The 26,621-nt window shown below is 37.8% G+C and overlaps 1 protein-coding gene across 4 annotated transcripts in view; it reads right to left on the bottom strand.

The window, feature by feature from the left end:
• Positions 1-827: 827 nt before the first annotated feature.
• Positions 828-26,621, bottom strand: part of PHKB (phosphorylase kinase regulatory subunit beta) — a 225,342-nt gene continuing 199,548 nt past the window's right edge. For all 4 annotated transcript variants that reach the window (XM_043898383.1, XM_043898384.1, XM_043898385.1 and 1 more), the window contains 5 exons: positions 19,702-19,836; positions 7,886-8,015; positions 4,519-4,626; positions 2,327-2,467; positions 828-1,699 (listed from right to left, as the gene is read on the bottom strand). In XM_043898383.1, coding sequence (XP_043754318.1) covers positions 1,562-1,699; positions 2,327-2,467; positions 4,519-4,626; positions 7,886-8,015; positions 19,702-19,836 — 652 coding nt within the window. In that variant the 3' untranslated portion in view covers positions 828-1,561. The remainder of the gene's footprint in view (positions 1,700-2,326; positions 2,468-4,518; positions 4,627-7,885; positions 8,016-19,701; positions 19,837-26,621) is intronic.

The raw sequence follows: 26,621 nt of genomic DNA, 5'->3' as shown, positions 1-26,621 counted from the left end.
GGCGGGCTCTCCAGCTGTGGCCTGTGGGCTCAGCGGTGGCAGCACGTGGGCTCTGGAGTTGTGGTGCATGGGGATCTTAGTTTCCCAGCCAGGGATCAAACCCTTGTCTTCTGCATTGCAAGGTGGATTCTTAACCACTGGACCACCAGGGAAGCCCTTGGACCTCAGTATTCTTAACTGTAAAACTAGGATAACAATTTCTGTCTCATATCATCAGTATACAAATTTGATAGTATAATTCATGTGAATCACTTAACACAAAACAGATTCTGAAAATATTTTTCTCCCTAATTTTTCAAAACAAAAAAGTTCTATAAGGTCAGATTTTACCTCATTTTTCTCAGTTTTGCCAACCTGCACACTCTTTGCAAGTGTACCTCAAAGTTATGGGGAATGTGCCCATTTCAGATTTTTTCATGTGCTCCTGTATCCATTTATTTGATATCAACCTGACTTATCACTTAAGCTACTTGTCCTTTCTGTCTTAGATCCTTTCAAGATTTTATAAATGGGCTGCATTTTTCGTGACAAGTTTGACTTTTCAGGTGAAATTCCCATAAGACTAGCGAGAAAAATGACTCCCTTTGGGGTCAGGGCTCAAATTAATGGGCTTCATTGTAACATTTAGTAAGGAAATAAACTGATGAAATTTAAATGTTTAACATACTTTATATTTTTATTAACATTAGCTTAAGTAAATTTGGTAACAAAATATGTGTAATGGTAGGTACCACAGATGCTCTTTCATCTCCCAATCAAATGAAAATATTCAGGAGTAATAAATTCAATACTGTGAATAATGAGAACAAAGAATGTATTCAGATATATTCATTAATTCAGAAATAAAATTTAATGATTTTTAATTTTGTTTATATGAGTACAAACTAGGTTAACAATCTATATTTATCTTTACTAAGGGCGCAAAGAAAATATTTGATAAGGTATAGAGTTATTACTTTAGCCCAACCCCTACAGTTAGCACAAATACAAAACCATAATAATGTTTACAAGGTAAAAATTGTACAATAGCTCTGTATTCTAAAATATTACCAGTAATGCAGTTTGAGAATCAAAATACCAGCTGGTTGATTTTGCTTTTATGATGCATATTAATATCTTGTTCTAGAAGCAAGTTACTTAAAGAGAATTCACCATTTTTTCAATATACTTTCATTCCCGGTATGCATTATTAGTTGGAAAATTCATTTAATTGGCAGTAAGGTGGGAGTTTAATCCAAAATGAGCAAAGGCTCCATTTGAAGAGTTATGTAATCAGAAAACATGCAGTGGTAAACTTTCAATTAATAAACTATTACTACTGCTCAGTAGATTATTACTGTAGCTGGCATAATCATGAGAACTTATTTTCACTTGATTACAAGCATTTCTTACCATTAGATTGGTTATGGCATGCAAGAAGTCCAATAATTCCACCAAGGGTGTGGTGACCAATTCATCAGCATGGTCAGCCCACACATTAATGGCTGCCTTGATTAAGCTTCAACACAAACAACGCACTGCTGGAAAACCTGTCTTAACAAAGTCTCTACCACCTTCCTCACTAGCTAACCAGACACGGGTCATCATTGCTTGGCTTGACTTCTCCTTCCAGCAGCCGATTCATCACAACCTTCGTCAAATAGCTGCATGTTCCTCTTTTTCCCAGAGGGGGAGTGTTGTAAAAGGAAGTCATGTCATCCTACAAAGGAAAATAGTAAGTGAGTCATCTGAGTTTTTGTTTGTAAAGAGTTGACAGGTAAAATCAGTGTCAGCCGAGAGGGAAAAATAAATTCACAGGAAGATTTCCTTGTGGAAAATATGAGCTTCTTGAGTTTTTCTTTTATTTTCCTGAGGCATCTTCTCAGCATATAAAACAAAGACAGACATTTTCAGTATTCTCCTTTTTGCTGATAATTTTTATTTACTTAGGGAACCTTTTTATGGTTGAGAATAAAATATTAAACAGACAGCCTGGAAGGAGCTATATTAGGTAGTACACAGCACCAATGTAGCCTGTTACTCATTCCCATCCTCCCAGAATTTAATTTTATAGCCTTCTGGAATCCATGGCTGCTTTCTGGTAAAACACATTTTAACTGCTAACTACATAAAGGAAATTAATCTCTTAGATATCTTTCTAGTCAGAACTTCTTAGCAGAAATGACTAATAATTGACTAAAAAGTAACATTAATTCCTCAAATAAATCAGACTTCCTCTTGTTTCATACTCTGTATATCTGTTTTGTAAGTTAAATGATAAGGGATTTAGGGATACTTTGAAGAATTGAGAAAAAAAATTCTACAAAAAGCTATTTTCTCCACTTACTTGTTTTTCAACTTCCTTTAGTCGACTCTCATCTTTTTGAAATTCATGAAATGCTTCTTTCACCAGTTTGTCAAGATCTACTTTGTCTTGAAATTCTAGCTCAGGGTTCCTTTCCAGTACAATGGATACGACCATTAGTAACTAGAAGAGACAGACATTGAAAGCCAATTATATGAACCATAAAAGCGACATAGTCTGCATATGTTTTCATTCTTTGCTCAGACTGATGGATGGTCCTTGTATTCCACAGCCTGTTCTGTACAATGATAGGTGTTAGGATCATCTATAGATGGAATCTTCCTAACTGTGAAAATTAATAGCATGAGTTCTGTTTGGAAATCTCTTTTTTTTCATTGTCTGTATCCCTGTAGCTATGTGAAAATGTTTCTCACTTAAATAAAATTGATAACTTAGAAAAATGACTTTTCTGTCAACAGTACACAGTGCCCCATAGTATCCAAAGTGTCTGAACTCTCTCTAGTCTTTAGACCTTCATGCTTGGTGGCAGGCAAGCCACTGTTTGGTGTACCAAAACAGGGTCCAGTGGTGCAGAGGCTGCCTCAGAAAGCAAGGCAGATGAGTACAGTGCAGAATTTGGATCTAGGCTCACGATCAAATGACTTGAAGTCTAGCACGCCAAAATGAGTATAATTCTCTGACATCACAGTATTTCTCAGGGGATAGTTATGGTTTTTTTTTTTGTTTTTTTTGGGGGGGGCGCCCGCCGCCGCCGCCATGCTGCCCGGCCAGCGCGCGCACAGCGGGCGGGGGCGGGGCCCCGATAGTTATGTTTTAAACAACAAACTTAAGTGTGATTCTTTATGGTATGAGCACTATTTGGTTTGTATAAGCTATCTTAGTTTAAGGCATCATCCTATTGTTTGGCTACCCTATACATTTATCCTAAGTAGTAATGTTCATTTTATATGACAAACTGTAATAAGCAAAATTGTATCTGAGTACATAATGCTTGGTAAAGACTTTCTGATGATGATTATGGTTCCTAGTTTGTACATGGAACAGGATAAAGACATAATTTCCAACCTGGGAATCTTTCTGATATACTTTATTGAAATGTTTCCCAATTAGTACCTGAGAGAACCAAAGGAAACACTAGGAAAAAATCCAGGAGTCACAATGTGGGAGACCTTGGGGCAGAGCTTTATCCAAAAGAATTTGGTTTTGCTCAAGTTCTAAAGGTAAATTTCTTCTGCAAAGAGAATGACCACATGTTAGGGGCATCTATAGGCATGAGATACCAAAAGGTTAACAGTACAAAGAAGGCAATCACTCTTCTAAAAATCCCATCTTTTCTTGACCCCAGTCTCTGTCTCATTCCCACAAGCTATGAAACTGATTGGCTGATACTCTAACCCAAATTCTGGCTTATCACAGATGAGGCTGAATCTCACTCAGCTGACCGTAGCTCCAGACACGTTGGATTTTAGGAGGTGCCACAACCAGTTCAGCACTCACTGAGAGCTTCTGTATCAATAGGACATATTATCCACCCTCAAGAAACGCAGATTCTGATGGAGACATTCTCAGAGAAACAAAGCGAGGATGAGCTATACATTATATCCATTCAAGGGAATCTCTATGTATTTGATGTAATACTTTAAAATGGCAAAAAAGTATGTGTTCATGTGCATGCACAGGTGTGTGTATTTTAGCATTTAACTTTATATGCAGCAATGATGATATACAAAATTACACACTTTCTCTGTTCACATAGATGTCTGGAAAGGTGTCCCTCAAAATAATAGTGATGATCTATAGCTAGTGGATACAGAGATATATTTTTGTTTTCTTTTCTATAATTTTCACAACTATTGAACTTTTCTACAATAGTCATGAGTCATTTCGGTAAACAGGAAAAAATGCAAATAAGACAAACAGAAAAAGGTCAAGTCCTCTCTTTTATGGTACTGTTGACGCACTTACTGTGGGGGTGAGTGTGTAGCTGAGAAAGTTGGCCAGTCAGTCTTTCTACCCTGATGGGTTTAAGATGTTTGAATTGTTCATGTGCCTCAACTCAAGGGTCAAGGATGGCCATCTCCTCCAGGACTCAACTGGAGATCTGGGTTAGGTGAGGAGTGAATTCCTGGCCTCTTAAGCAGTTTCCTATATACTGGTTTTCAGGGAGCAGATAGAAAGCACTTCTTCAGCAATCTACATTGTTAAATACAAACCTCCACGACAATCTGTCTGTATTTTGGCTGGTCAATATTTCCCAACATGTCTTCAACAAGGAGAGAGAAATTCATCTCATACATGGTCATATCTGACAGGGTTGGTTGCTGAAAAAAATAACTCAACATTAAAATGCTGCATTGTCACACTCTGGTTCCCACTTAACAGGAAAATTTCATTCGCTAGTATCTTCTTCAGCTTCTACAAAACCTTAGAGAGCATTTTCAGCTATATGACTGGATTTTATATATGTCAAACTACTTAAGCTAACCAGCTGACTCTTATGATAAATTAAACCTCCTGTTTTAATAGCTATCTTTCCTATATTAATGTATTGAGGGAAAAGAGACTGTATTAAAAAACTACTTCAATACACAAAAGGAATGGACAAAAATTGAACAACACATAAGAATACATATTGCTTTCGGAATTAACACAACAAGTTACGCTTGCTATCATACTTCAGCATCTAAGTCACTTGCTACTGAATTAACATCATTTCTGTGGCAGGTCCTTCTGAGCTGGCAGCATAAAAATGCATACAAATAAGTGAAACAATATCATGTGAAGAAATGGTAAGCAAACAGAAAAAAGCAAAACAAAAAATTTTCTCTAATCTACTCTTTATATTTCATTTAAAACAAGAGTATTGTAAAATCTTCCATAAACTTTCCACAAACCAAATGAAAGCAGAAAATAAACTCAAACAAATAACAAATCTTGGCATGGTGGATAACCTTCAAAGGATGGAAGGAAAGGCTCTAAATGTTAGGCTTGAATGACAGAAAGCAGATGGAGTAACCAGAATTATTACCTGGTTAATAATGATGAAGAGATGATGAGTCATACTTATTTGCCTTTACCTCAGAGCATGATCTACAGTGAAATTACTCATACCCTAGAACATGTGTATCTACTTACTATTCAAAATGGGACTGAGCCCATTGTCTCCTTTCAATTAAGTGACAGCAATATTATTTTGCTTGGTGTAATAATGCTTCAGTCCTATATTCAATATGGTCCACCTATTGTATTTTGTATTCAATACAATCCAACATACTGTCAATGATTACAGGCATACCTAATTTAGGGAAAAATGAAGCTGGTGCAGGCATACCTTGTTTTATTGTGGTTCACTCTACTGCACTTTGTAGATTTTTGTTGTTGTTCATTTTACAAATTGAAAGTTTCTGGTAGCCCCGTGTTTTTAGATGATGGTTACCAATTTTTAGCAATAAAGTACTTTTAAATTAAGGTATGTACATTGTTTTCTTAGATATAATGCTATTGCATGCCTAGCAGACTACAGTATAGTGTATACATAACTTTAATATGAACTGAATAACCAGAAAAAAATTATGTAATTTGTTTTACTGTGATCATCTGGAACCAAACTTGCACTATTTGAGATATGCCTGCAATTGTAACTGTTTAGATGTCTAGCAATGAGATGAATGGGGTTACAGAAGGAAAGGAAGATCTTTTCATGGGTTCACATCAATGTCCTTTTAATATATCTCATTTGAAAAGTCAGCATGGCTAGTATGCAATATGATAATTAAATCTAGAGAAGAGTTATCAGGCTACCTTATTTTCCAGTCTCTGAAACAAGTGGAAAGTGTAGCAGAGAAGTTAAGAGAAAAGGCTCAGAAGCCAAACTACTGGGAAGGAGGTCACACTAGGTCAGGTGCTTCCTAGATGTATGACTTTGGGAAAACCACTGAGCTGTGTTTCAGTCTCCTCGTCTGTCAAATGGCAGTAATACAGTACCTACCGCAAAAGATGGTTCTAAGGATTAAAGGAGCACTTAGAAAAGTGCCTGGCACTTAAAAATACTTAACACGTTGTCAGCAAGGAGAGAATATGCCCAGGTGATCAGATAATTAAAATAAAGTCTGGTAGGTATTAGTGGAGGCTGGGAAAGAAGCAACAGAAGGTTGCAACAGTCCACTGTACTCAGACACAAGGCCTATTAGAAGAAGCAGGACACGAACAGTTGAAGTGGGTTCCCTGCCCACAGGAGACAGAGGCGCTCCATACAATGGTCACAGAGACCACCTTGGAAAGGACTGGAGCACCTATACTGACAACCAACAAAAACCAATCAACAGTCTGTGAACAGCATAAAAAATACTTTTAAAAAGTTCTTATTCATTTTTTAAAAAAAATAGTAGATTCACAAAGTTAAAAAATCTGAAAGGTTAAAAAGGATTATCAGTGAAAAGCCCAAACTGTACCATAGACCACAGTCCCTTTCCCCAAAGGCAAAGAAAAGAATGCTATTGATTTCTTGTGGGTTCTTTCAGAAATACCCTATGTACATATCAACAAAATGAGTATAGGTGTGTGTTTTAAGAATATTTTATTTTCACAGATATAGAAATCAAACTAGTAGTTACCAGTGGGGTGAGGGAAGAGTAGAGGGGCAGGACAGGTGTGGGAGACTAAGAGGCACAAACTATGCACAAAATGAATAAATATGCTACAGTACAGGGAATATAGTCAATATTTTACAATAACTTTAAATGGAATATAATCTATAGAAATATTGAATCACTATGTTGTATACCTGAAACTCACATTGTATATCAACTATACTTCAATAAAAAAAAATACTTTGATAAAGACCTTTATCACAAAGAATTTGGCTGATGTTTCAACACTATAAACAGATACAGTACTCCATTTCTAGAAGGCCTAATTATTCATGTTTGTGCATAAGCAGAATGATTTAGGTGTCAGAATTAAATTAAAGAATTAGAGAGGCTGGCCAGTTGATAGAACCTGGAAAACCATTTGAAGAAGGGAATACTAATTCATTCAGATCAGTGATTGTCTAATGACCTAAAAGTTACTGTACTTTTCATGTTCAATCCAACTCTTAATTAGTAATTTCTAGCGACAGCATTACTAAACCACCTTGTTTCTTAAGACTGATTTGGTTTTTGAACATATGTTTTCCTGTTTGTGAGGTTCCCTGCCACTGGCCTATTGCACTTGGTGATATTTCTACCATCATTGCTATTATTTCTAATCCACTTGATCAGGCTTCTTATTTTCTCCTCTCAAGTACCTAAATATTCTTAGAAAATGAAATAAGTAGAAAGGTCATTTGCAAAGCAGAGAAGCAAAGAACTCTCTGCTCCTTTGTAGTTGCTCAGTCACTAAGTCCTGTCCGACTCTTTGAGACCCCATGGAGAGTAGCACACCAGGCTTCCCTGTCCTTCACTATCTCCTGGAGTTTGCTCAGACTCACATCCATTGAGTCTGTGATGCTGTCTGACCATCTCACCCTCTGCTGTCTTCTTTTCGCTTTAGGTCTCCTTAGAAGTCCCTTTTACGGACACAGACACAGTGGGGCTGTACCTGGGGCAAATGCCTCCCGGCTACAACAATGCCATCGGGCGTGCGCTCTAGGATCTGCCACACTCGGTCATAGAACCCAGGCGGGGTTCTGTTCAAAGAGCCGTCGATCTGACGCCTGTTCAGCCAACATCTGTAGACCACAAGAAAATGCCTCAGTGTTGAAAAACAAGCTTGTTCTGGCAAAAAGCAGTGCTTTTATATGGACTAATTGTTCCAACAGAGTGAGCAATAAAAGCCAAAATCCATCAATGATGCATATCTACCATGTGTTATAGAGGTTATTAAATATTTCATTGTGAAAACAGAACTTGCAGGAAAGGAGAAAATCCCTAAGATTTTAAAAAATTTAACAGGCAAAATGTTATTCTCTAGTAAGTTTCTTACAATTCACTATGTGATCAAATGAGTTTCTAACACGCAAAGCAGTTCAACTTAAAAACACAGCAAGAGTCAGTTTCAAAATAAGTTCACTTGGTCCTCATGTGCAATAAAATGTAAGTTCCATGAAGACATGGGCATTGTATATATAGTTTGATTACTCCTATATACCTCTCCAAGAAAGGTGCTTAATAACCACCTGATAAGTGGGTGAGTGCTCAAAAAAGCAGGATGTATCTAATGAAACTGTTGTTTAGTCACGAAGTTGTGTCTGACTCTTTTGGGACCTCAGGGACTCTAGCCTGTCCATGGGATTTCGCAGGTAAGAATACTGGAGTGAGTTGCTATTTCCTTCTCCAGGGGATCTTTATGACCCAGGTATCAAACCCAGGTCTGCATTGGCAAGTTGATTCTTTACCACTGAGCTACCAGGGAAGCCCATCTAATGAAATTACCTTATTTTAAACCTTATATGTTAATTTAAACCTTATATTTAATTTTCTATTTAAATACAGCCAAAGTACCAGTGCTAAAAAATCAGCTACCAAATCTTACACGTCATAATAATTAATGAAGAGTTAAAATTCTAGACCTATTATTTTAATGAATTTGTTTTGAATCTTAAAAATATAATAGTTACTTCAATCACAAACTGCTAAAGAGACAGAATTTGCAATATCTGAAAAGAATAAACAAATGACATAGTAGTATATTATCACAAAAGCTGAAGATAGGGACAAATATAATTTTTTTATACTTGGTATTAAAACAGGCAGCAGAGTAAAATGTGTCATCAACCACAAGTAACGATCAACGATATTTCTAGGTGTGAAACTCATTATGCAGGATACAGTGATCCGAAAAAGACATTTTTGTTCTGGTGAAAGAGGATCGAGAAGTTACATCACTACACAAGTGAGGAGGCATCTCTTTTGGATGTATAGCTTCTTTTGGTAGGCCCAGATTTGTGTGACTGGGTTCAGTGCTATGATAAAGAAAAAAGCCAAAAAGGTTCCTTTGTGATGTTTTATTTTGGATAATGGGTATGCAAACTGAATATTTTGCATGTGATTCTTCCCCTTCCTTCCTTTGTTTGGCAACAACAAAAAAAGATGTTTTCAGAGTTCTGTGAAGTCATGGTTAAGACTATAAAAGGAAGATGTTTGCTTAGAACAACATAAAAGGTAGAAATGTGTGAATATTCACAGAGCAGGAATTATTTTAGAAGAATTTTCTTATTTTTATCTTTTGACTTTTTACTTAGAAAAAAATTAGGTTTACAGAAAAGCAAAAAAAAAAAAAAAAAGTTCCTCTACTCAGCCTCCTCTACTTTCTGTCATTTTACATAATCAATACTACAACTATCGAAACCAGGAAATAAATATTGGTAGAATACTACTAATCTTATGGACCTTACTCAAATTTTGCCAATTTCACAGCAAATTTCCCTGTTTTGGTCCTGTGTCCCATCCAGGACCCCACACTGCATTTAGTGTCCAGGTCTCCTTAGGCTCTTCTAATCTGTGACAGTTCCTCAATCTTTATCTTTCACGACTTTGACATTTTAGAAATGTCAGTTATTTTGTAGAATGTACCTCAATTTAGGTTTGTCAGATGTTTTCTCATGATTAAACTCAGGTTATGCATTGTTTTGCAATACCCAGAAATGGCTGTATCCTTTCTCAGCACATCGTATCAGAGGGTATGTAATGTTGACGTATCTTACTACTGATGATGCTAACCTTGATCATTTGGTTAAGGTGGAGTCTTGCTGGGTTTCTTCACTGTAAAGTTACAATTTTTCCTTTTGCAATTAAAAAGTATCTTGAGTGGAAATACTCTGAAATCATACAAATTCCCATTTCTCATCATACTTCCACCCACTAAATTTAGGGGTTCTCACCTGCAATAGTTATTGTTGTACTTGTCTAATGGTGATCATTATTCCACCTACATTATCATCATTCCACCTACACTTTTTTTTTTTTTTTTTATTAGTTGGAGGCTAATTACTTCACAACATTTCAGTGGGTTTTGTCATACATTTATATGAATCAGCCATAGATTTACACGTATTCCCCATCCTGATCCCCCCTCCCACCTCCCTCTCCACCCGATTCCTCTGGGTCTTCCCAGTGCATCAGGCCGGAGCACTTGTCTCATGTATCCCACCTGGGCTGGTGATCTGTTTCACCATAGATAATATACATGCTGTTCTTTCAAAACATCCCACCCTCACCTTCTCCCACAGAGTTCAAAAGTCTGTTCTGTATTTCTGTGTCTCTTTTTCTGTTTTGCATATAGGGTTATCGTTACCATCTTTCTAAAGTCCATATATATGTGTTAGTATGCTGTAATGTTCTTTATCTTTCTGGCTTACTTCACTCTGTATAATGGGCTCCAGTTTCATCCATCTCATTAGGACTGATTCAAATGAATTCTTTTTAACGGTTGAGTAATATTCCATGGTGTATATGTACCACAGCATCCTTATCCATTCATCTGCTGATGGGCATCTAGGTTGCTTCCACGTCCTGGCTAGTATAAACAGTGCTGCGATGAACATTGGGGTGCACGTGTCTCTTTCAGATCTGGTTTCCTCAGTGTGTATGACCAGAAGTGGGAATGCTGGGTCATATGGCAGTTCTATTTCCAGTTTTTAAAGAAATCTCCACACTGTTTTCCATAGTGGCTGTATTAGTTTGCATTCCCACCAACAGTGTAAGAGGGTTCCCTTTTCTCCACACCCTCTCCAGCACTTATTGCTTGTAGACTTTTGGATAGCAGCCATCCTGACTGGCGTGTAACGGTACCTCATTGTGGTTTTGATTTGCATTTCTCTAATAATGAGTGATGTTGAGCATCTTTTCATGTGTTTGTTAGCCATCTGTATGTCTTCTTTGGAGAAATGTCTGTTTAGTTCTTTGGCCCATTTTTTGATTGGGTCATTTATTTTTCTGGAATTGAGCTGCAGGAGTTGCTTGTATATTTTTGAGATTAATCCTTTGTCTGTTTCTTCATTTGCTATTATTTTCTCCCAATCTGAGGGCTGTCTTTTCACTCCACCTACACTTATTAATTGAAATTCTATTGTAAAAAGAGTCCCTTCTCTCCCATTTATTTATATCAGCATGCACTTATGGATCTTTATTCTACTGGATGTAATCGAATAGTATCATTATTTTGTTGCTCAAATTGTCCCAGCTTTGGTCATTGCTCCTCCTTCACATTGTCTCTGGCATCCTTCTAACACACCTCTATAGTTTTTGGAGCATTTTCTTACAGAAAGTAAGGTTCATCTTGTGTTTTTTCTGCCCCAGCCCTGGAATCAACTACTTCTCCAAGGAATCCTGGTTCTTTCCATTAGAAAGTGTTATGTGGAGATCAGTATCTGGGTGCCAGGTTTGCTCACTGCTGTTGCGGTTTCATTGCTTCTAGGTTCTCTTAGTGGACAGTTAGGAAAGATAAGGATGTATGCTCCCATATACATAGACACATTCTCATTTATTTCTCTATCTATCCATCTTTGTAAAAACTGTGAATTCCTTCTGAGCATACACATTGAGGAAACCAGATCTGAAAGAGACACGTGCACCCCAATGTTCATCGCAGCACTGTTTATAATAGCTTGGGCATGGAAGCAACCTAGATGCCCATCAGCAGATGAATGGATAAGGAAGCTATGGTACATATACACCATGGAATATTACTCAGCCATTAAAAAGAATTCATTTGAATCAGTTCTAATGAGATGGATGGAACTGGAGCCCATTATACAGAGTGAAGTAAGCCAAAAAGATAAAGACCAATACAGTATACTAACACCTATATATGGAATTTAGAAAGATGGTAACGATAACTCTATATGCAAAACAGAAAAAGAGACACAGATGTACAGAACAGATTTTTGGACTCTGTGGGAGAAGGTGAGGGTGGGATGTTTCGAGAGAACAGCATCGAAACATGTATATTATCTATGGTGAAACAGATCACCAGCCCAGGTTGGATGCATGAGACAAGTGCTTGGGCCTGGTGCACTGGGAAGACCCAGAGGGATGGGGTGGGGAGGGAGGTGGGAGGGGGGATCGGGATGGGGAACACATGTAAATCCATGGCTGATTCATGTCAATGTATGGCAAAAACCACTACAATATTGTAAAGTAATTAGCCTCCAACTAGTTTAAAAAAAAAAAAAACCTGTGAATTCACAGTGATACTTCCAATTCCAATCAAATACCACAGGGTATATTCTAGCCATTCTCCTTTCCTTATTTGTAACTATATATTTCAACACTGAAAAAAATCTGGCTCAAATTAGCTGCAATATATTGAATTATTTATTTAATCTCAGGGTGTGTATGTATATGTGCCATATATTGGGTTGACCAAAAAATTTGTATGGGTTTCTCTATAAGATGTCATGGAAAAACTCGAACGAACTATTCAGCCAACCCAATATATAACACTATGCATGTGTGTATAAATTCCAGAACTGCTAATTCTTACCTCTGTGGGGAAAAATAAAATTACTATACAGAGTCCAGGATTTGTGTGCGGTTCTTTTTTTGTTTAGCTTTCCAAATGTCTAGTCAATGTTTTCCAAAGGTACATTGCAATACCCAGAAATCTGGTTAATTCTTGTCTTCCCCTCCCCCTTCAGTGTGGTAATATTATTCATTCATAATATGGTTAGGGTCAATTGTTACTGTGTATATTATATTTTTGGTATCTTCCACACATGGATTAATTTTCATTAATGATTTATGTTTGGGGAATAATTATTTATGTTTTAGAAATATCACTGAAGTTGGAGAGTCAGAGCTATTCAAATAGTCTGAATTTGAAGTATTGCTCTCCCCTCAACGCTATTGCTCTGGATCTATTTTTTTCATTCTTTCCACCCTGTTCCCACCCACTCTCTGAAGGTAACCGATTTCACTAGTTTCTGATTTAGCCTTCCTGTATTTCTCCTGCAAAAAGGAGCAGACTTCCTCTTCTTTCTTACATGAAGAGGAGAGTACTATACTCTTTTGTACTTTGCTATTCTCAAGTAACAGTACAGCCTAGAGATTATCCCCTATCAGTAGAGACCACACTCATTCTTTTTTCACAGCTTCATAATACTCCTTTGTGTGGACATTTACCACAATTTATTCAAATAATTCCGCATGGATGGGGACTTAGGTCATGGGCATTCCAAAATTTGCAATTATAGATGATGCAATGAATAACCTTGTGCATGTATCCTCACATTGTTGGAGGCAAACCTCCAGGGTGGGTCCTTAAAAATGAGACTGAGACTGCTGGGTCAAAGCGTAAGTGCACATGGAGACTTTTTCTTAGATATTATCAAACTCTCATATAGAAGGGTTGTACTCATCAGCTGTATATGGGAGTATCTGTTTTCTCCACGGCGTCAGCAAATGTTCCCCATTCTCTTTCACTTTGCCAGTCTGATAGATGAGAAATGGTATCTCGATGTGTTTTAATTTACGTTTCTCTAATTATGAGTTAGTGTGACATCTCTCCAAATATTTAAGGTCCATTTTTAATATTTTAAATGAATTGATCAATCATATTTTCCTCCATTTTTCACTTAGGTATGTTTGTGCTTTATCCCTCAATTTTTTTTTTCATTTATTTTTATTAGTTGGAGGCTAATTACTTTACAATATTGTAGTGGGTTTTGTCATACATTGACATGAATCAGCCATGGATTTACATGTATTCCCCATTCCAATCCCCCCTCCCATCTCCCTCTCTACCAGATCCCTCTGGGTCTTCCCAGTTTTTTCCAGCCCTTCACTTTTAGTCTGTATGTGTCTCTTGTTTTGAGGTAGGTCTCTTGTAGACAGCATATATAGGGGTCTTGTTTTTGTATCCATTCAGCCAGTCTTTGTCTTTTGGTTGGGGCATTCAACCCATTTACATTTAAGGTAATTATTGATAGGTATGGTCCCATTGCCATTTACTTTGTTGTTTTGGGTTCACGTTTATACAACCTTTCTGCATTTCCTGTCTAGAGAAGATCCTTTAGCATTTGTTGAAGAGCTGGTTTGGTGGTGCTGAATTCTCTCAGCTTTTCCTTGTCTGTAAAGCTTTTGAATTGTTCCCCATATATGAATGAGATCCTTGCTGGGTACAGTAATCTAGGTTGTAGGTTACTCTCTTTCATTACTTTAAGTATGTTCTGCCATTCCCTTCTGGCCTGGAGGGTTTCTATTGATAGATCAGCTGTTATCCTTATGGGAATCCCTTTGTGTGTTATTTGTTGTTTCTCCCTTGCTGCTTTTAATATTTGTTCTTTGTGTGTGATCTTTGTTAATTTGATTAATATGTGTCTTGGGGTGTTTCGCCTTGGGTTTATCCTGTTTAGGACTCTCTGGGTTTCTTGGACTTGGGTGGCTATTTCCTTCCCCATTTTAGGGAAGTTTTCAGCTATTATCTCCTCGAGTATTTTCTCATGGCCTTTCTCTTTGTCTTCTTCTTCTGGGACTCCTATGATTCGAATGTTGGGGCATTTCACATTGTCCCAGAGGTCCCTGAGGTTGTCCTCATTTCTTTTGATTCTTTTTTCCTCTCTGCTTCATTTATTTCCACCATTTTATCTTCTACCTCACTTATCCTATCTTCTGTCTCTGTTATTCTACTCTTGGTTCCCTCCAGAGTGTTTTTGATCTCATTTATTGCATTGTTCATTTTTAATTGACTCTTTTTTATTTCTTCTAGGTCCTTATTAAACATTTCTTGCATCTTCTCAATCTTTGTCTCCAGGCTATTTATCTGTAACTCCAGTTTGTTTTCAAGATTTTGGATCATTTTTATTATCATTATTCTAAATTCTTTTTCAGATAGATTCCCTATTTCCTCCTCTTTTGTTTGATTTGGTGGGCATTTTTCATGTTCCTTTATCTGTTGGGTATTTCTCTGTCTTTTCATCTTGTTTAGATTGCTGTGTCTGGAGTGGGCTTTCTGTATTCTGGAGGTCTGTGGTTCCTTTTTATTGTGGAGGTTTCACCCAGTGGGTGGGGTTGGACGATTGGCTTGTCAAGGTTTCCTGGTTAGGGAAGCTTGCGTCGGTGTTCTGGTGCATGGAACTAGATTTCTTCTCTCTGGAGTGCACTGGAGTGCCCAGTAATGAGTTTTGAGATGTGTCTATGTGTTAGCTGTGACTTTGGGCAGCCTGTATGTTGACTTTCAGGGCTATGTTCCTGCGTTTCTGGAGAATTTGCGTGGTATGTCTTGCTCTGAAACTTACTGGCTCTTGGGTGGTGGTTGGTTTCAGTGTAGGTATGGAGGCTTTTGGATGGTCTCTTATTACTTAATGTTCCGTGTAGTCAGGAGTTTTCTTGTGTTTTCAGGTTTTCGGCTTAAGTCTCCTGCCTCTGGATTTCAGTTTTATTCTTCCAGTAGTCTCAAGACTTCTCCAACTATACAGCAGTGATAATAAAACTTCTAGGTTAATGATGAAAAGATTCTCCACCGTGAGGGACACCCAGAGAGGTTCACAGAGTTACATGAAAAAGAGGAGAGGGAGGAGGGAGATAGAGATGAGCAGGAGCAGAAAAAGGGGGACTCAAGAGGGGAGAGACAGATCTACGCAGTTGTCTGTTTCCAGAGTGTTCTCTGTAGCCCAGACACCCACAAAGATTCACAGAATTGGATTGGGAAGAGAAGGGGAAAGGAGGAAATAGAGGTGTTCTGAGATAGAAAACGGAGAGTCAAAAGTGGGAGAGAGTAACCAACACACTCCTGAATAAAAATGGGAACTGAATATTGGATTCTTAAATGTCCAAAATTTATATCACATACTGAAAAACAAAGATTAAAAATCTAGAGTAGAGGTTAGACTCTTAAAAATACAATGTTAAAAACAAAAACAAAAACTTTTAGAAATATATATGAAGTTCAGTTTAAAAATAGGGCTTCTCTCTTTTTTTTTTGCAAGGTTATAGTGAAATGAAAATGAAAATTAAGGAGTAGTAGAGGAGTAATAGAGGACTTTAAAAGAAAATGAGAAAAAGAAAAAAAGAAAAGAAGAAAAAAAACAAGAAAAAAAATTTTTTCCTAATTAATAAAATCATAAAAATCTACAAAAATGAAAGTTAAGGAGTAATGGGGGAGTAATAGGGAATTTTAAAAGAAAATAAAGGAGAAAAAAATGAAAAAGAAAAGAAAAGAAAAAAACTGTTTGTTTTTTTTTTTAATTTTAAAAAAAAGGTAAAACTATATCTAGGAATTTCTCTGGAGCTGTTGCGGTCAGTGTGGGTTCGGTTCAGTTTCAGATAGCTCCTCGTTCCAGCTTACACTTCTCTATCTCTACAGGCCCCTTCCAGTGTAGTCAGTGTTATCTACAGGGATTTTAATCTGTTGCACCGGTCCCTTCTGAAGCGGTTCCCTTTGTTTATTTGGCTTCTGTTTGCTGGTCTCTTCAGTGCCTAATTTCCGCCCTGACACAGGTGGGCAGAGGTGGTCTCTTTTTCAGGTTCGCTAGTTCAGTCCGCGCTGCGGGTAGGGAGGGGCGCTGCTTTCCCCGTCTACGCTGCTCAGGCTCCTGGCTGCTCTATATGGAGCGTGCCCTGCGTTGCGTGTGGTTCCAGTTTTCGGGTATTCCACAAAAGCGCAGACTTGGTTGCACCTGCGTTTTGTGCCTTCCCCGGCCAGAGCAGCTCAGGCAGCCAGGAGCTTGACAGGCGCACTCTCCGCGGGTGCGGTGCGCCTTCTCCCCTCTGCGGCCCCAGTCTCAGTTTCCGCCCGCGCTGGTCCAGTGCGTGTGCCTTGTGTTTAGCCGTGACCCTCCCGGCGGTTGTCAACCATCCAGAATCTCAGGAAGTCTTTGGTTAGAAACTGGAGGCCTGTTTGCAGTGTGGTAGGGGTGCCGTCTTTGGGGCCGAGTTTTCCCCTTTCCCCTCCCCCCTGCCTCCTGCCTCCGGCGGGGCTGGGCCGGTCCGCAGCCCGGCTAGCTCTTCTCTGGACTTGCTCAGACCCTTTGTTCTGCGAACGGCCGGCAGTGTGTTCGGGCTGGTTAATTTTCTCTCTCTCTTTTGCTGTCCCACAGTTTAAGTTGGTATCTCATAAAAGCTCCCTCCGATTGCCCTCAGGGCACTCAGGCCTGGTCCTTACCCTAAGCAATGCCGCCCGCTCCTCTCCGTTCCGCCCCCACTTGCTGGTGGCGGATGCAGGCGTCTGGGCTACTTTTCTGCTGGGAGTTGCTTTTAGGCACGTAATCTGTGGGTTTTATTTATTTTTCCTCCCAGTTAGGTTGCCCTCCGAGATGCGAAGACTTCCCCCAGACCCACCACTGCAAGGGTTTCCTGGTGTTTGGAAACTTCCTCTATTAAGACTCCCTTCCCAGGACGGGTCTCCGTCCCTAGCTCTTTTGTCTCTCCTTTTATCTTTTATATTTTGTCCTACCTCCTTTTGAAGACAATGGGCTGCTTTTCTGGGCGCCTGATGTCCTCAGCTAGCGATCAGAAGTTGTTTTGTGAAGTTTGCTCTGCGTTCAATTGTTCTTTCAATGAATTTGTAGGGGAGAAAGTGGTCTCCCCGTCCTATTCCTCCGCCATCTTGGCTCCTCCCTATCCCTCAATTTTTAAGTTAGTGTTAACTCTGTAACACATGCCTTGCTCCAGCTTCTCAGTTGTCTTTTGGCATTGCCTTTTTTTTTCCTATGAAAAATGCTGTTTTTAATTTTTATATAGTTTTATTAATCTTTTATTGGCCCTGGGTTTGAGTCATAGTTAGAAAGTCTTTCTCATACCAAGGTTACAGAGGAATTTACCCATGTCTTCTTCCAGCTAAGTCATGTCCAATTTTTTGTGATCCCATGGACTATAGCCCACCAGGCTCCTTTGTCTGTGGGATTTCCCAGGCAAGAATACTGGAGTGGGTCACCATTTTCTCCTTCAGGGCATCTTCCCGACCCAGGAATTGAACCCATGTCTCCCGCCTGCACTCCACAGGCAGGTAGATTGGCACAGGCATTGGCAGATGGATTCTTGAGAGCCTATTTGGAGGTTCTAGCAGGGGAGCGCAGCTACTCGTATACCCTTGACCGGAGACCGGTCCTCCTCTATCGGGGATGGTCGTCCTCTTCGACTGAGCGCGCAGCTTCGGGAGGGACACACATGGAGCGGTGAGGGAGGAAGGGGACACCCGCCTAGCCAGCCAGATCAGCCGAGTCAACCCTGGCGATCAATGGGGTGACAGATGTCGCAACCAGATCACCCTCACGTCTGGCAGATGGATTCTTTACCACTTGAGCCACCTGGGAAGCCTTTAGCACTAGCACAGTTTCATTTTTTTAAGTGTTTAGATCACTAATATGTTTGGAGCTTATTCTTAAGTACAGTACAAAGTATGGATATTATTTTATCTTTTCCATGTGGTTATCCAGTTGTCACATCACTAGTTATTTAAAAAGTCCATCCTTGACCCAATGATATGAGATGTCACCTCTATCACACACAAAATTTTCAGATGTGACTGGGGGTCTACTTCTGGACTTTCTATTCTGTTCAATAGTTTTCTTTTTCTGTTCATGTACCAGCATCATATTATTTTAATTATAAAGGCTGTTAAATATTTTAACTGTCTCTCTTAGGGGAAGTCTTTATGTTTTTCTGGTTATTCTTGCATGCTTGTTTTCTCATAGGAAGTTTAGTATTTACTGGTCTAACGCCATAAAACAGCTTGTTGGAATTTTATTGGAATTGTTAGACATCTTTAAAGTCTTCCTGTTTAAGAAAAAGGATGCTTTTCTATTTGTTCACATCTACTTTTGCAGAAGACTTCTTTCCTAGGTATTTCTAGGCATATAACTATATCATTTTGGAAAGTACCAGGCACACAAATAGCGCTCAATAACTGTTTGTCTAAGTAATTATATTAGAACTGTTTGTGTAATAAAAATAACTCTTCAATTCAAAGCAATCCAAAGTATTTGCTTTACTTATATTCTAAGGTTGGTACAAGTTACGTCTAAGACAGTTTATTCTAAAGAAGATTATAGTCTACTTAAAGAGACAGAGTTACAAGCAAGAATTTAACTAACATTATCAAACCCAAACTTGTGTGCCAAAATGTTGGGAGGAGATGGTGAGTGCTACCAAAGGTCAGAAAGGGAACTGACCAAAGTAGAATGAAGTATTATATTCTACACAAAATAATAAAAGTTATTACAAAGTATACCTGGAAAAAGTATAAAATTCAAATCAGTGCAAAATTACAACTGAAGATAGACATTTTAATTAGTATCTCTATGTATGCTGCCCATCTAGTATTCACACTTTGCTACATCTTATTTCTTATTAACATCTTACTGATTTCATACACACACACACACACACACACACACACACACACACACACACACACACACATATAAAATGTTATTGTAAATCCAGAGTGTCCTGTAGGTAACAAAGGACCCTCATTACCTTCCATTCTGTTGAGGCTGGAGAATATCCAATAGCAGCTGTTTTACTTCACTAGGTGACAGCTGATATAAGTCTCTGGCTGGCTTGTTTCCACCACGGATTTGTAGTTCATACTCCATAGCATGGATGATCCACCTGAAACAAAACAAGGGAAGCATGAATCAGTAACTCAAGATAAAATCACCTTGTGCTTCTCATTGCAATGCCCTTAACAGCACTGACCCATCCAAAGAGGAATGAAAACGGCCATTTAAATTTCCTGAACTTCTGATAGAATTACCTCCATCAAGATTATGTGACACGATTAGACTGTTAAAATGAGGCCTGCTCTTGCATATGTGGTAAGGTAGTAAAGCATGAAAATAAACTTAGGTTCTTACCAAATGAGATTGATGAGTAGCAGCTGTCACATTAGTATTTTCTTAATAATAGATATATGAAAAAATAAATAGGATAAAAATTCATTTTAAGAAATGAGCTGTGATTATATAAATGCTCATTTCCCACGAAAGACAAGTATTTTTTACCTATTACATTTATTTTGTAGTCATTCCCTTGTAATTAGAAGGGATAGAGAAATACCTGACTTTTAAATACAGAGACACAGTTAATTATAACTTAATTATACTAGCATATTAGAGAACACACTTTATTCAACAGATTTCAGAAGAATCTATTCTTTAATAAGATACTTAAATGCTGTTCATAAAATATGTTTTTATTACAGAAACAGCTTTATTATGTTTATTTAGGAAAGTATTTATTGAGCACTGTTTGTGTGCCTGGTAGTTATATGCCTGGAAATGCCTAAAATATTTAATCATTTTATGTGTAAATAATTTTACTCTTTAATTTGAGAAGCTTTTAGTACTTTTATAGTGTCATCTCATTTCATTTCTGTTATTCTGAGGAAAGAACTCAGATAAACCAGTTATGCAAATTGAAGAAAACTCTGGAAATAACACTGTGCCTTAGGGAATCAGAACTCTACACACCATTAGGAAAAGCTAGGGAATTAGTTTTACACAGCAGATTCCTATACTTTATGCTTAAATCCTTTGGTGAAAACTGAATAACAGACAGAGACAGGAAAGCTCAGCATCTGGAAAGAAAGTGTCTCCATTTACCCACGTTTTGTCTCAAAAGAGGGGCTGTACAGCCAGGGCACAGGGAGAAACATAGTTACAGCAACGAAGATTTAAAGTAGGGAAGCTACTGCACCCAAATATTTCAGTATCTTTCTCCTGATGTACTCCTTTGAAAGACTGCCTACAAGGGTTATCACAAGTATAGAGATGAAAAAGTTAGACGGAAATAACCAAAAATTAAAGTCTTTCTGCCAAGGCTGGCTTGCAAAACAATACTGATGAATCCTTACAGAGTGACTTTAATGTCTCTTAGTGGAAAAAATGGTAGGAAAAAAGGTAATAGTTTCCGGTTGAAGTAAGTAATATCAACCAAGCATATCGCCCTGCCCACTTAGCCAGGCCACAGGAAACAAAGTGTGTCCCTGCTCTCACTGTGACTGCTCCAATCCTTCTGATAAGGCAAATCTCACCTCTTTTTCCTATCCTCTTCACTATTCTTCATTGTTGCCATTTCTGGAAGTTAGGCATTTAACTAGCCTGCCAGTTGGATACTGAGGTAGATTATACAGGCATAAAGAAATACACAAGGATGGGACATAATAATGTAAAAAACATACTATTACCACTGATAGTACATGAGAAATATTTAATACTTGCTCTTTGGTAAGAACAGTAAAGATGACAAGGTATTTACAAACAACAAAATACATGTTTGTGAGTTTTCTGATATGTGCAGCAGAACTTGTGATAGAGTTAAGACGTACAATTTGCACTTCTGTAATCAGCTGAAAAGAAAAATTGGACTAAACTTATATTACTTCCAAACACTAGAATTTATTAGGACTTCCTCATAGCTCTGTCGGTGGAGAATCTGCCTGCGATGCAGGAGACCATGGTTCAATCCCTGGGTCAGGAAGATCCTCTGGAGAAAGAAATGGCAACCCACTATAGTATTCTCACCTGAAGAATCCCAGGGACAGAGGAGCCTGGTGGGCTACAGCTCATGGGATCCCAAGAGTTGGGCATGACTTAGCACTAAACCACCAAACCAGCAGAATTTATTTACTTGCTCATCTTCACTATTATGAACTACATTTAGTCAAAATGCTAATAGAGACATAAAAGTCACAAGGATACAGTTACTACTTTGGATTTTATTTTGATTTTAAAGTTGCTTATGAAATTAATTCTTACAACATTTCACTTACTGTAAACTGTTCTGTGAACTCTTAAAAATAAAAAAAAAAATTCTATTTTTAATTTTAAGGTTAGACAGAGTTGTTTTCTATTTATTATTGTATTTCTTTTTTTTTTTTTTTTGTATTTCTTTATTTGATATTTAAAGTTTACATATGAGGCAGCTTATATAATAGAAGCAACATCAAATTTAAAATTTAAAGACCAGCCTTTTAGTCTTCCCAAGCAAGTTAACATCATGAAAAGAAAAATGGGGTGAGGGGTATTTAGATTAAAAGTGACTTAAGAGATGTAACAACTAGTGCCTTGTGGGGACCTTCTTTGAGACCCTGATTATTTTTAAAACAAAGTCATTCTGGTAACAACCAGAAAAACATGAATAAAAATATTGTAATATTACAGGTAATATTACAGAATCACTGCTAATTTTGTTGGGTGTGATAATGGTACTGTGGTTATTAAGAAAATTTCCTTTTCCTTACTTTTGTTGTTGTTTAGTTGCTAAGTTGTGTCTGACTCTTTTGTGACCCCATGGACTGTCGCCCACCAGGCTTCTCTGTCCAGGGGGATTCTCCAGGCAAGAATACTGGAGTGGGAGAAACCATTTCCTTCTCTAGGGGATCTTCCTGATCCAGGGATCAAGCCCACGTCTCCTGCACTGGCAGGCAGATTCTTTACCACTGAGTCACCAGGTAAGACCCTTCCTTACTTTAGATATATACTTACTAAAATTATGAGGGGTAAGAATCAAAATGTCTGGGATTTGCTTTGTAATCTACAGCAAAAAAAAGAAGCAAATATAGTAAATGCAAATTACTAACAATTGCTTTTACTCATTTAAATAATGAGTATATAAGGATTTACCAAATTGTTCTACTATTACACATTTAAAAATTTTGTCAGAATGAAAAGCAAAAACAATAAAGACAGACCTGAATACCAATTCTGTCACTAACCAACTGAGCTCCATTAGCAAGTTATTTTTTAAATGGGAATACTATATTACTATTACTTGTTTAGCTCATTTTATGAAATTATTTTGAAGAAAAAATAAGAATGTTATGTTAAAAATTGTTAAAAAGCTTTTGAAATTATAGAGTTCAATTTTTTTGTTCAGTTGTTATGTTCAGATTATGTTAGCAAACTCCTTTTACTTGACTCTCAGACTCAGGTTGGACAAGTGCCACATCAATTTAACTTTAGGAGGTATCTATCCTCTTTTAAAATAAATAATTAAAAAATTTTAAAAACACTTTTTAAGGTCTTCCCAAAAGTTGAGTTATTAAAACTAAACAATATCTATCACATTTACATTTTAAAATCTTCAATGCCATAAACAAAGATAGTTGGAGATCTAAAAATTTTCCCAAGACTTCTATTTACAAAGTCCCAGCAGTTCTGTGCAAAAATTACAGAAAACAGTACTCAGCAGCCACCGAAGAAAGGTGACTGTTTTTCATTCATTTGAGCACAAATGAATCTTATTTGTCAGACTGTTAAAAAAAACACATTATTCACTAAAAAATATTGGTAAAATTAATCTGTTTAGCTTGGAATTCTTCAAAAGACTAAAACAGAGCTCATATCAAAACAGCCTTAGATATGAACCATCAGAGACTTAGAGAAAGTCAATAACCAAGAGAGTAAAATCAAAGACATTTTAATCCATTTTTAGAATTACTAATACAAAAGGGCATTAATTCCTTTGCATGGGAAAATCTGGTTTCTTACCCTCACTGCTGCTGACAAAGTCACCAAACCTGATTTGACAATTCCAGTGTAAAAGCAGTTAATGCAAAATGGGGAAAGCAAGCAACTGTGAAAGGTCAAAAGAATGAAGGTTATCCTTGGACAAGATCCTTATAAATTCAGTCTGTCTAAAGAATCAGGGACATGCTCTACTTGCCAATAAGCAAATGAGAAAGAGGCAGATACACATGACTGACCAGATCAACCTTCAAATGTATCATGGTCTGACTTGACAATGAATTCCTCCACACTGCTAGAAAAATGTGAAGAGGCAGACTAGTATTCCTACACAGTCCTGGGAGTTAGCTTGTCCTTCTAAAAGCTCTCTGGGATGTGAGGTTGGTTAGCAAATTGTGTATGTACTGGCATTTTTCTTTCCAACCTGCCCCAATTAAGGAGTGAAATAGAAAATAAAGTTCATGGAAATCTGACATCATTGGCAAATCAAAAACAGCTGACATTTTCTGGGGAAAAAAAAAAAAAGCAATAAACAATAGCACTGATCCATAGCAAGAAACAACATTTAAAGTAATTATTTTGAGTTTATTTCAAGATACTGAGAAGTATTTGCCAAGTTTACTGCCAAACAAGTGAATGAATAACTGTCTGTGCAAGCATTTTACTAAGCTATATGATAGGAAATGAGAAAGCTGCAAGAAGGGATATTTTGCTTGATTCCTATTAATACAGAGAGGGTGACAATTTGATGAGGCAAAGTGAGCTTCCTGTCTAGTAACTGGAGAACAGTCACTCATCCACCCTACCTGTGATCTAATCACAACAAAATAGAGATAGAACTCTATCATCTCACTTTCTTACCTCATATCAAATGTCAAAAGCAAAGTCCTGTGAATGAGTATCAAACTATGCTAATGAACTCAGAGCTGCAATTATCTCCTTTTCCCTATCTCCATAGGCCTGGTACCTATGACACCAATGGACTTCTCTAAGCACTGGATGTGTGATCCACAGATGCACCTGTGGGCACTAGAAGACATGCAATGATCATAGTTGCTTACAGAGGATGACCTGGCAGTAGGAAAAGCTGTGATGAAAAAGATTTGATAACATATATCCTCAGGGGTTATCTCCTGAATGACAGACCTAGAGCAGAAAACAGTTGATTGGAGGTCTTTATGGTAATGGACCTGTCAGGAACTTGATCTATTTCAACCTGAAAGCTGGAGCACAAATCAATAACAAGACAGCAAATCAAATCATTATCAGACTAGAATACCAATCCTGTGAGCAGTTTAATTTTGTTCACTGGAGTGCCTGATAGCAGTAATGTCAAAGAAATTGCACTGGCAGGATTAACCTTGGGAAAAAGAGAAAAGAAACATGGTGGTATTGGTTTAAAGCAATTGAAGCAGTGGGTGATGTAAATAAATAAAATTACAAAACCAAAAAATCTGAGAGAGAGGGGTTAAAACAGAGAGATATAAGCATACATAGTGCAGGAGAATTATGGGTAACACGTACCATGACCAAGACAAATATTCTTTTTTAAAAATTTAATTGGAGGCTAATTACTTTTCAATATCGTGGGGTTTTTTGCCATACATTCACATGAATCAGCCATGGCTGTACATGTGTTCCCCAACCTGACCCTCCCTCCCACTTCCCTCCCCACCCCATCCCTCAGGGTCTTCCCAGTGCACTAGCCCTGAGCGCCCTGTCTCATGCATCGAACCTGGACTGGTGATCCATTTCACATATGATAATATACATGTTTCAGTGCTATTCTCTCAAATCATCCCACCCTCGCCTTCTCCCATAGAGTCCAAAAGTCTGTTCTTTACATCTGTGTCTCTGTTGCTATCTCACATATAGAGTCATCACTACCACCCTTCTAAATTCCATATATATGCATTAATATACTGTATTGGTGTTTTTCTTTCTGACTTACTTCGCTCTGTTTAATAGGCTCCAACTTCATCCACCTCATTAGAACTGATTCAAATGCATTCTTTTTAACAGCTGAATAATATTCCATTGTGTATATGTACCACAGCTTTCTTATCCATTCGTCTGCTGAGGGACATCTAGGTTGTTTCCATGTCTGGCTATTGTAAACAGTGATGCAATGAACACTGGGGTACACGTGTCTCTTTCAATTCTGGTTTCCTCGGTGTATATGCCCAGCGGGATTGCTGCGTCGTATGGCAGTTCTATTTCCAATTTTTTAAGGAATCTCCACACTGTTCTCCATAGTGGCTGTACTAGCTTGCATTCCCACCAACAGTGTAAGAGGGTTCCTTTCTCTCCACACCCTCTCCAGCATTTATTGTTTGTAGACTTCTTGATAGCAGCCATTCTGACCAGCATGAGGTGGTACCTCATTGTGGTTTTGATTTGCATTTCTCTGATAATGAGTGATGTTGAGCATCTTTTCATGTGTTTGTTACGTATCTGTATGTCTTCTTTGGAGAAATATCTGTTTTGTTCTTTCGCCCATTTTTTGATTGGGTCGCTTATTTTTCTAGGATTGAGCTGCAGGAGTTGCTTGTATATTTTTGAGATTAATTCTTTGTCAGTTGCTTCATTTACTATTGTTTTCTCCCATTCTGAAGGCTGTCTTTTCACCTTGCTTATAGTTTCCTTTGTTGTGCAAAAGCTTTTAATTTTAATTAGGTCCCATTTATTTATTTTTGCTTTTATTTCCAATATTCTGGGAGGTGGGTCATAGAGGATCCTGCTACAATTTATGTCAGAGAGTGTTTTGTCTATGTTTTCCTCTAGGAATTTTATAGTTTCTGGTCTTACATTTAGATCTTTAATCCATTTTGAGTTTATTTTTGTGTATGGTGTTAGAAAGTGTTCTAGTTTCATTCTTTTACAGGTGGTTGACCAGTTTTCCCAGCACCACTTGCTAAAGAGATTGTC

The sequence above is a fragment of the Cervus elaphus genome, chromosome 4 (assembly GCF_910594005.1).
Source record: "Cervus elaphus chromosome 4, mCerEla1.1, whole genome shotgun sequence".
NCBI lineage: Eukaryota > Metazoa > Chordata > Mammalia > Artiodactyla > Cervidae > Cervus > Cervus elaphus.
Note: the sequence above shows the minus strand (reverse complement) of the source record. Positions and strands in the feature narration are given on the sequence as shown.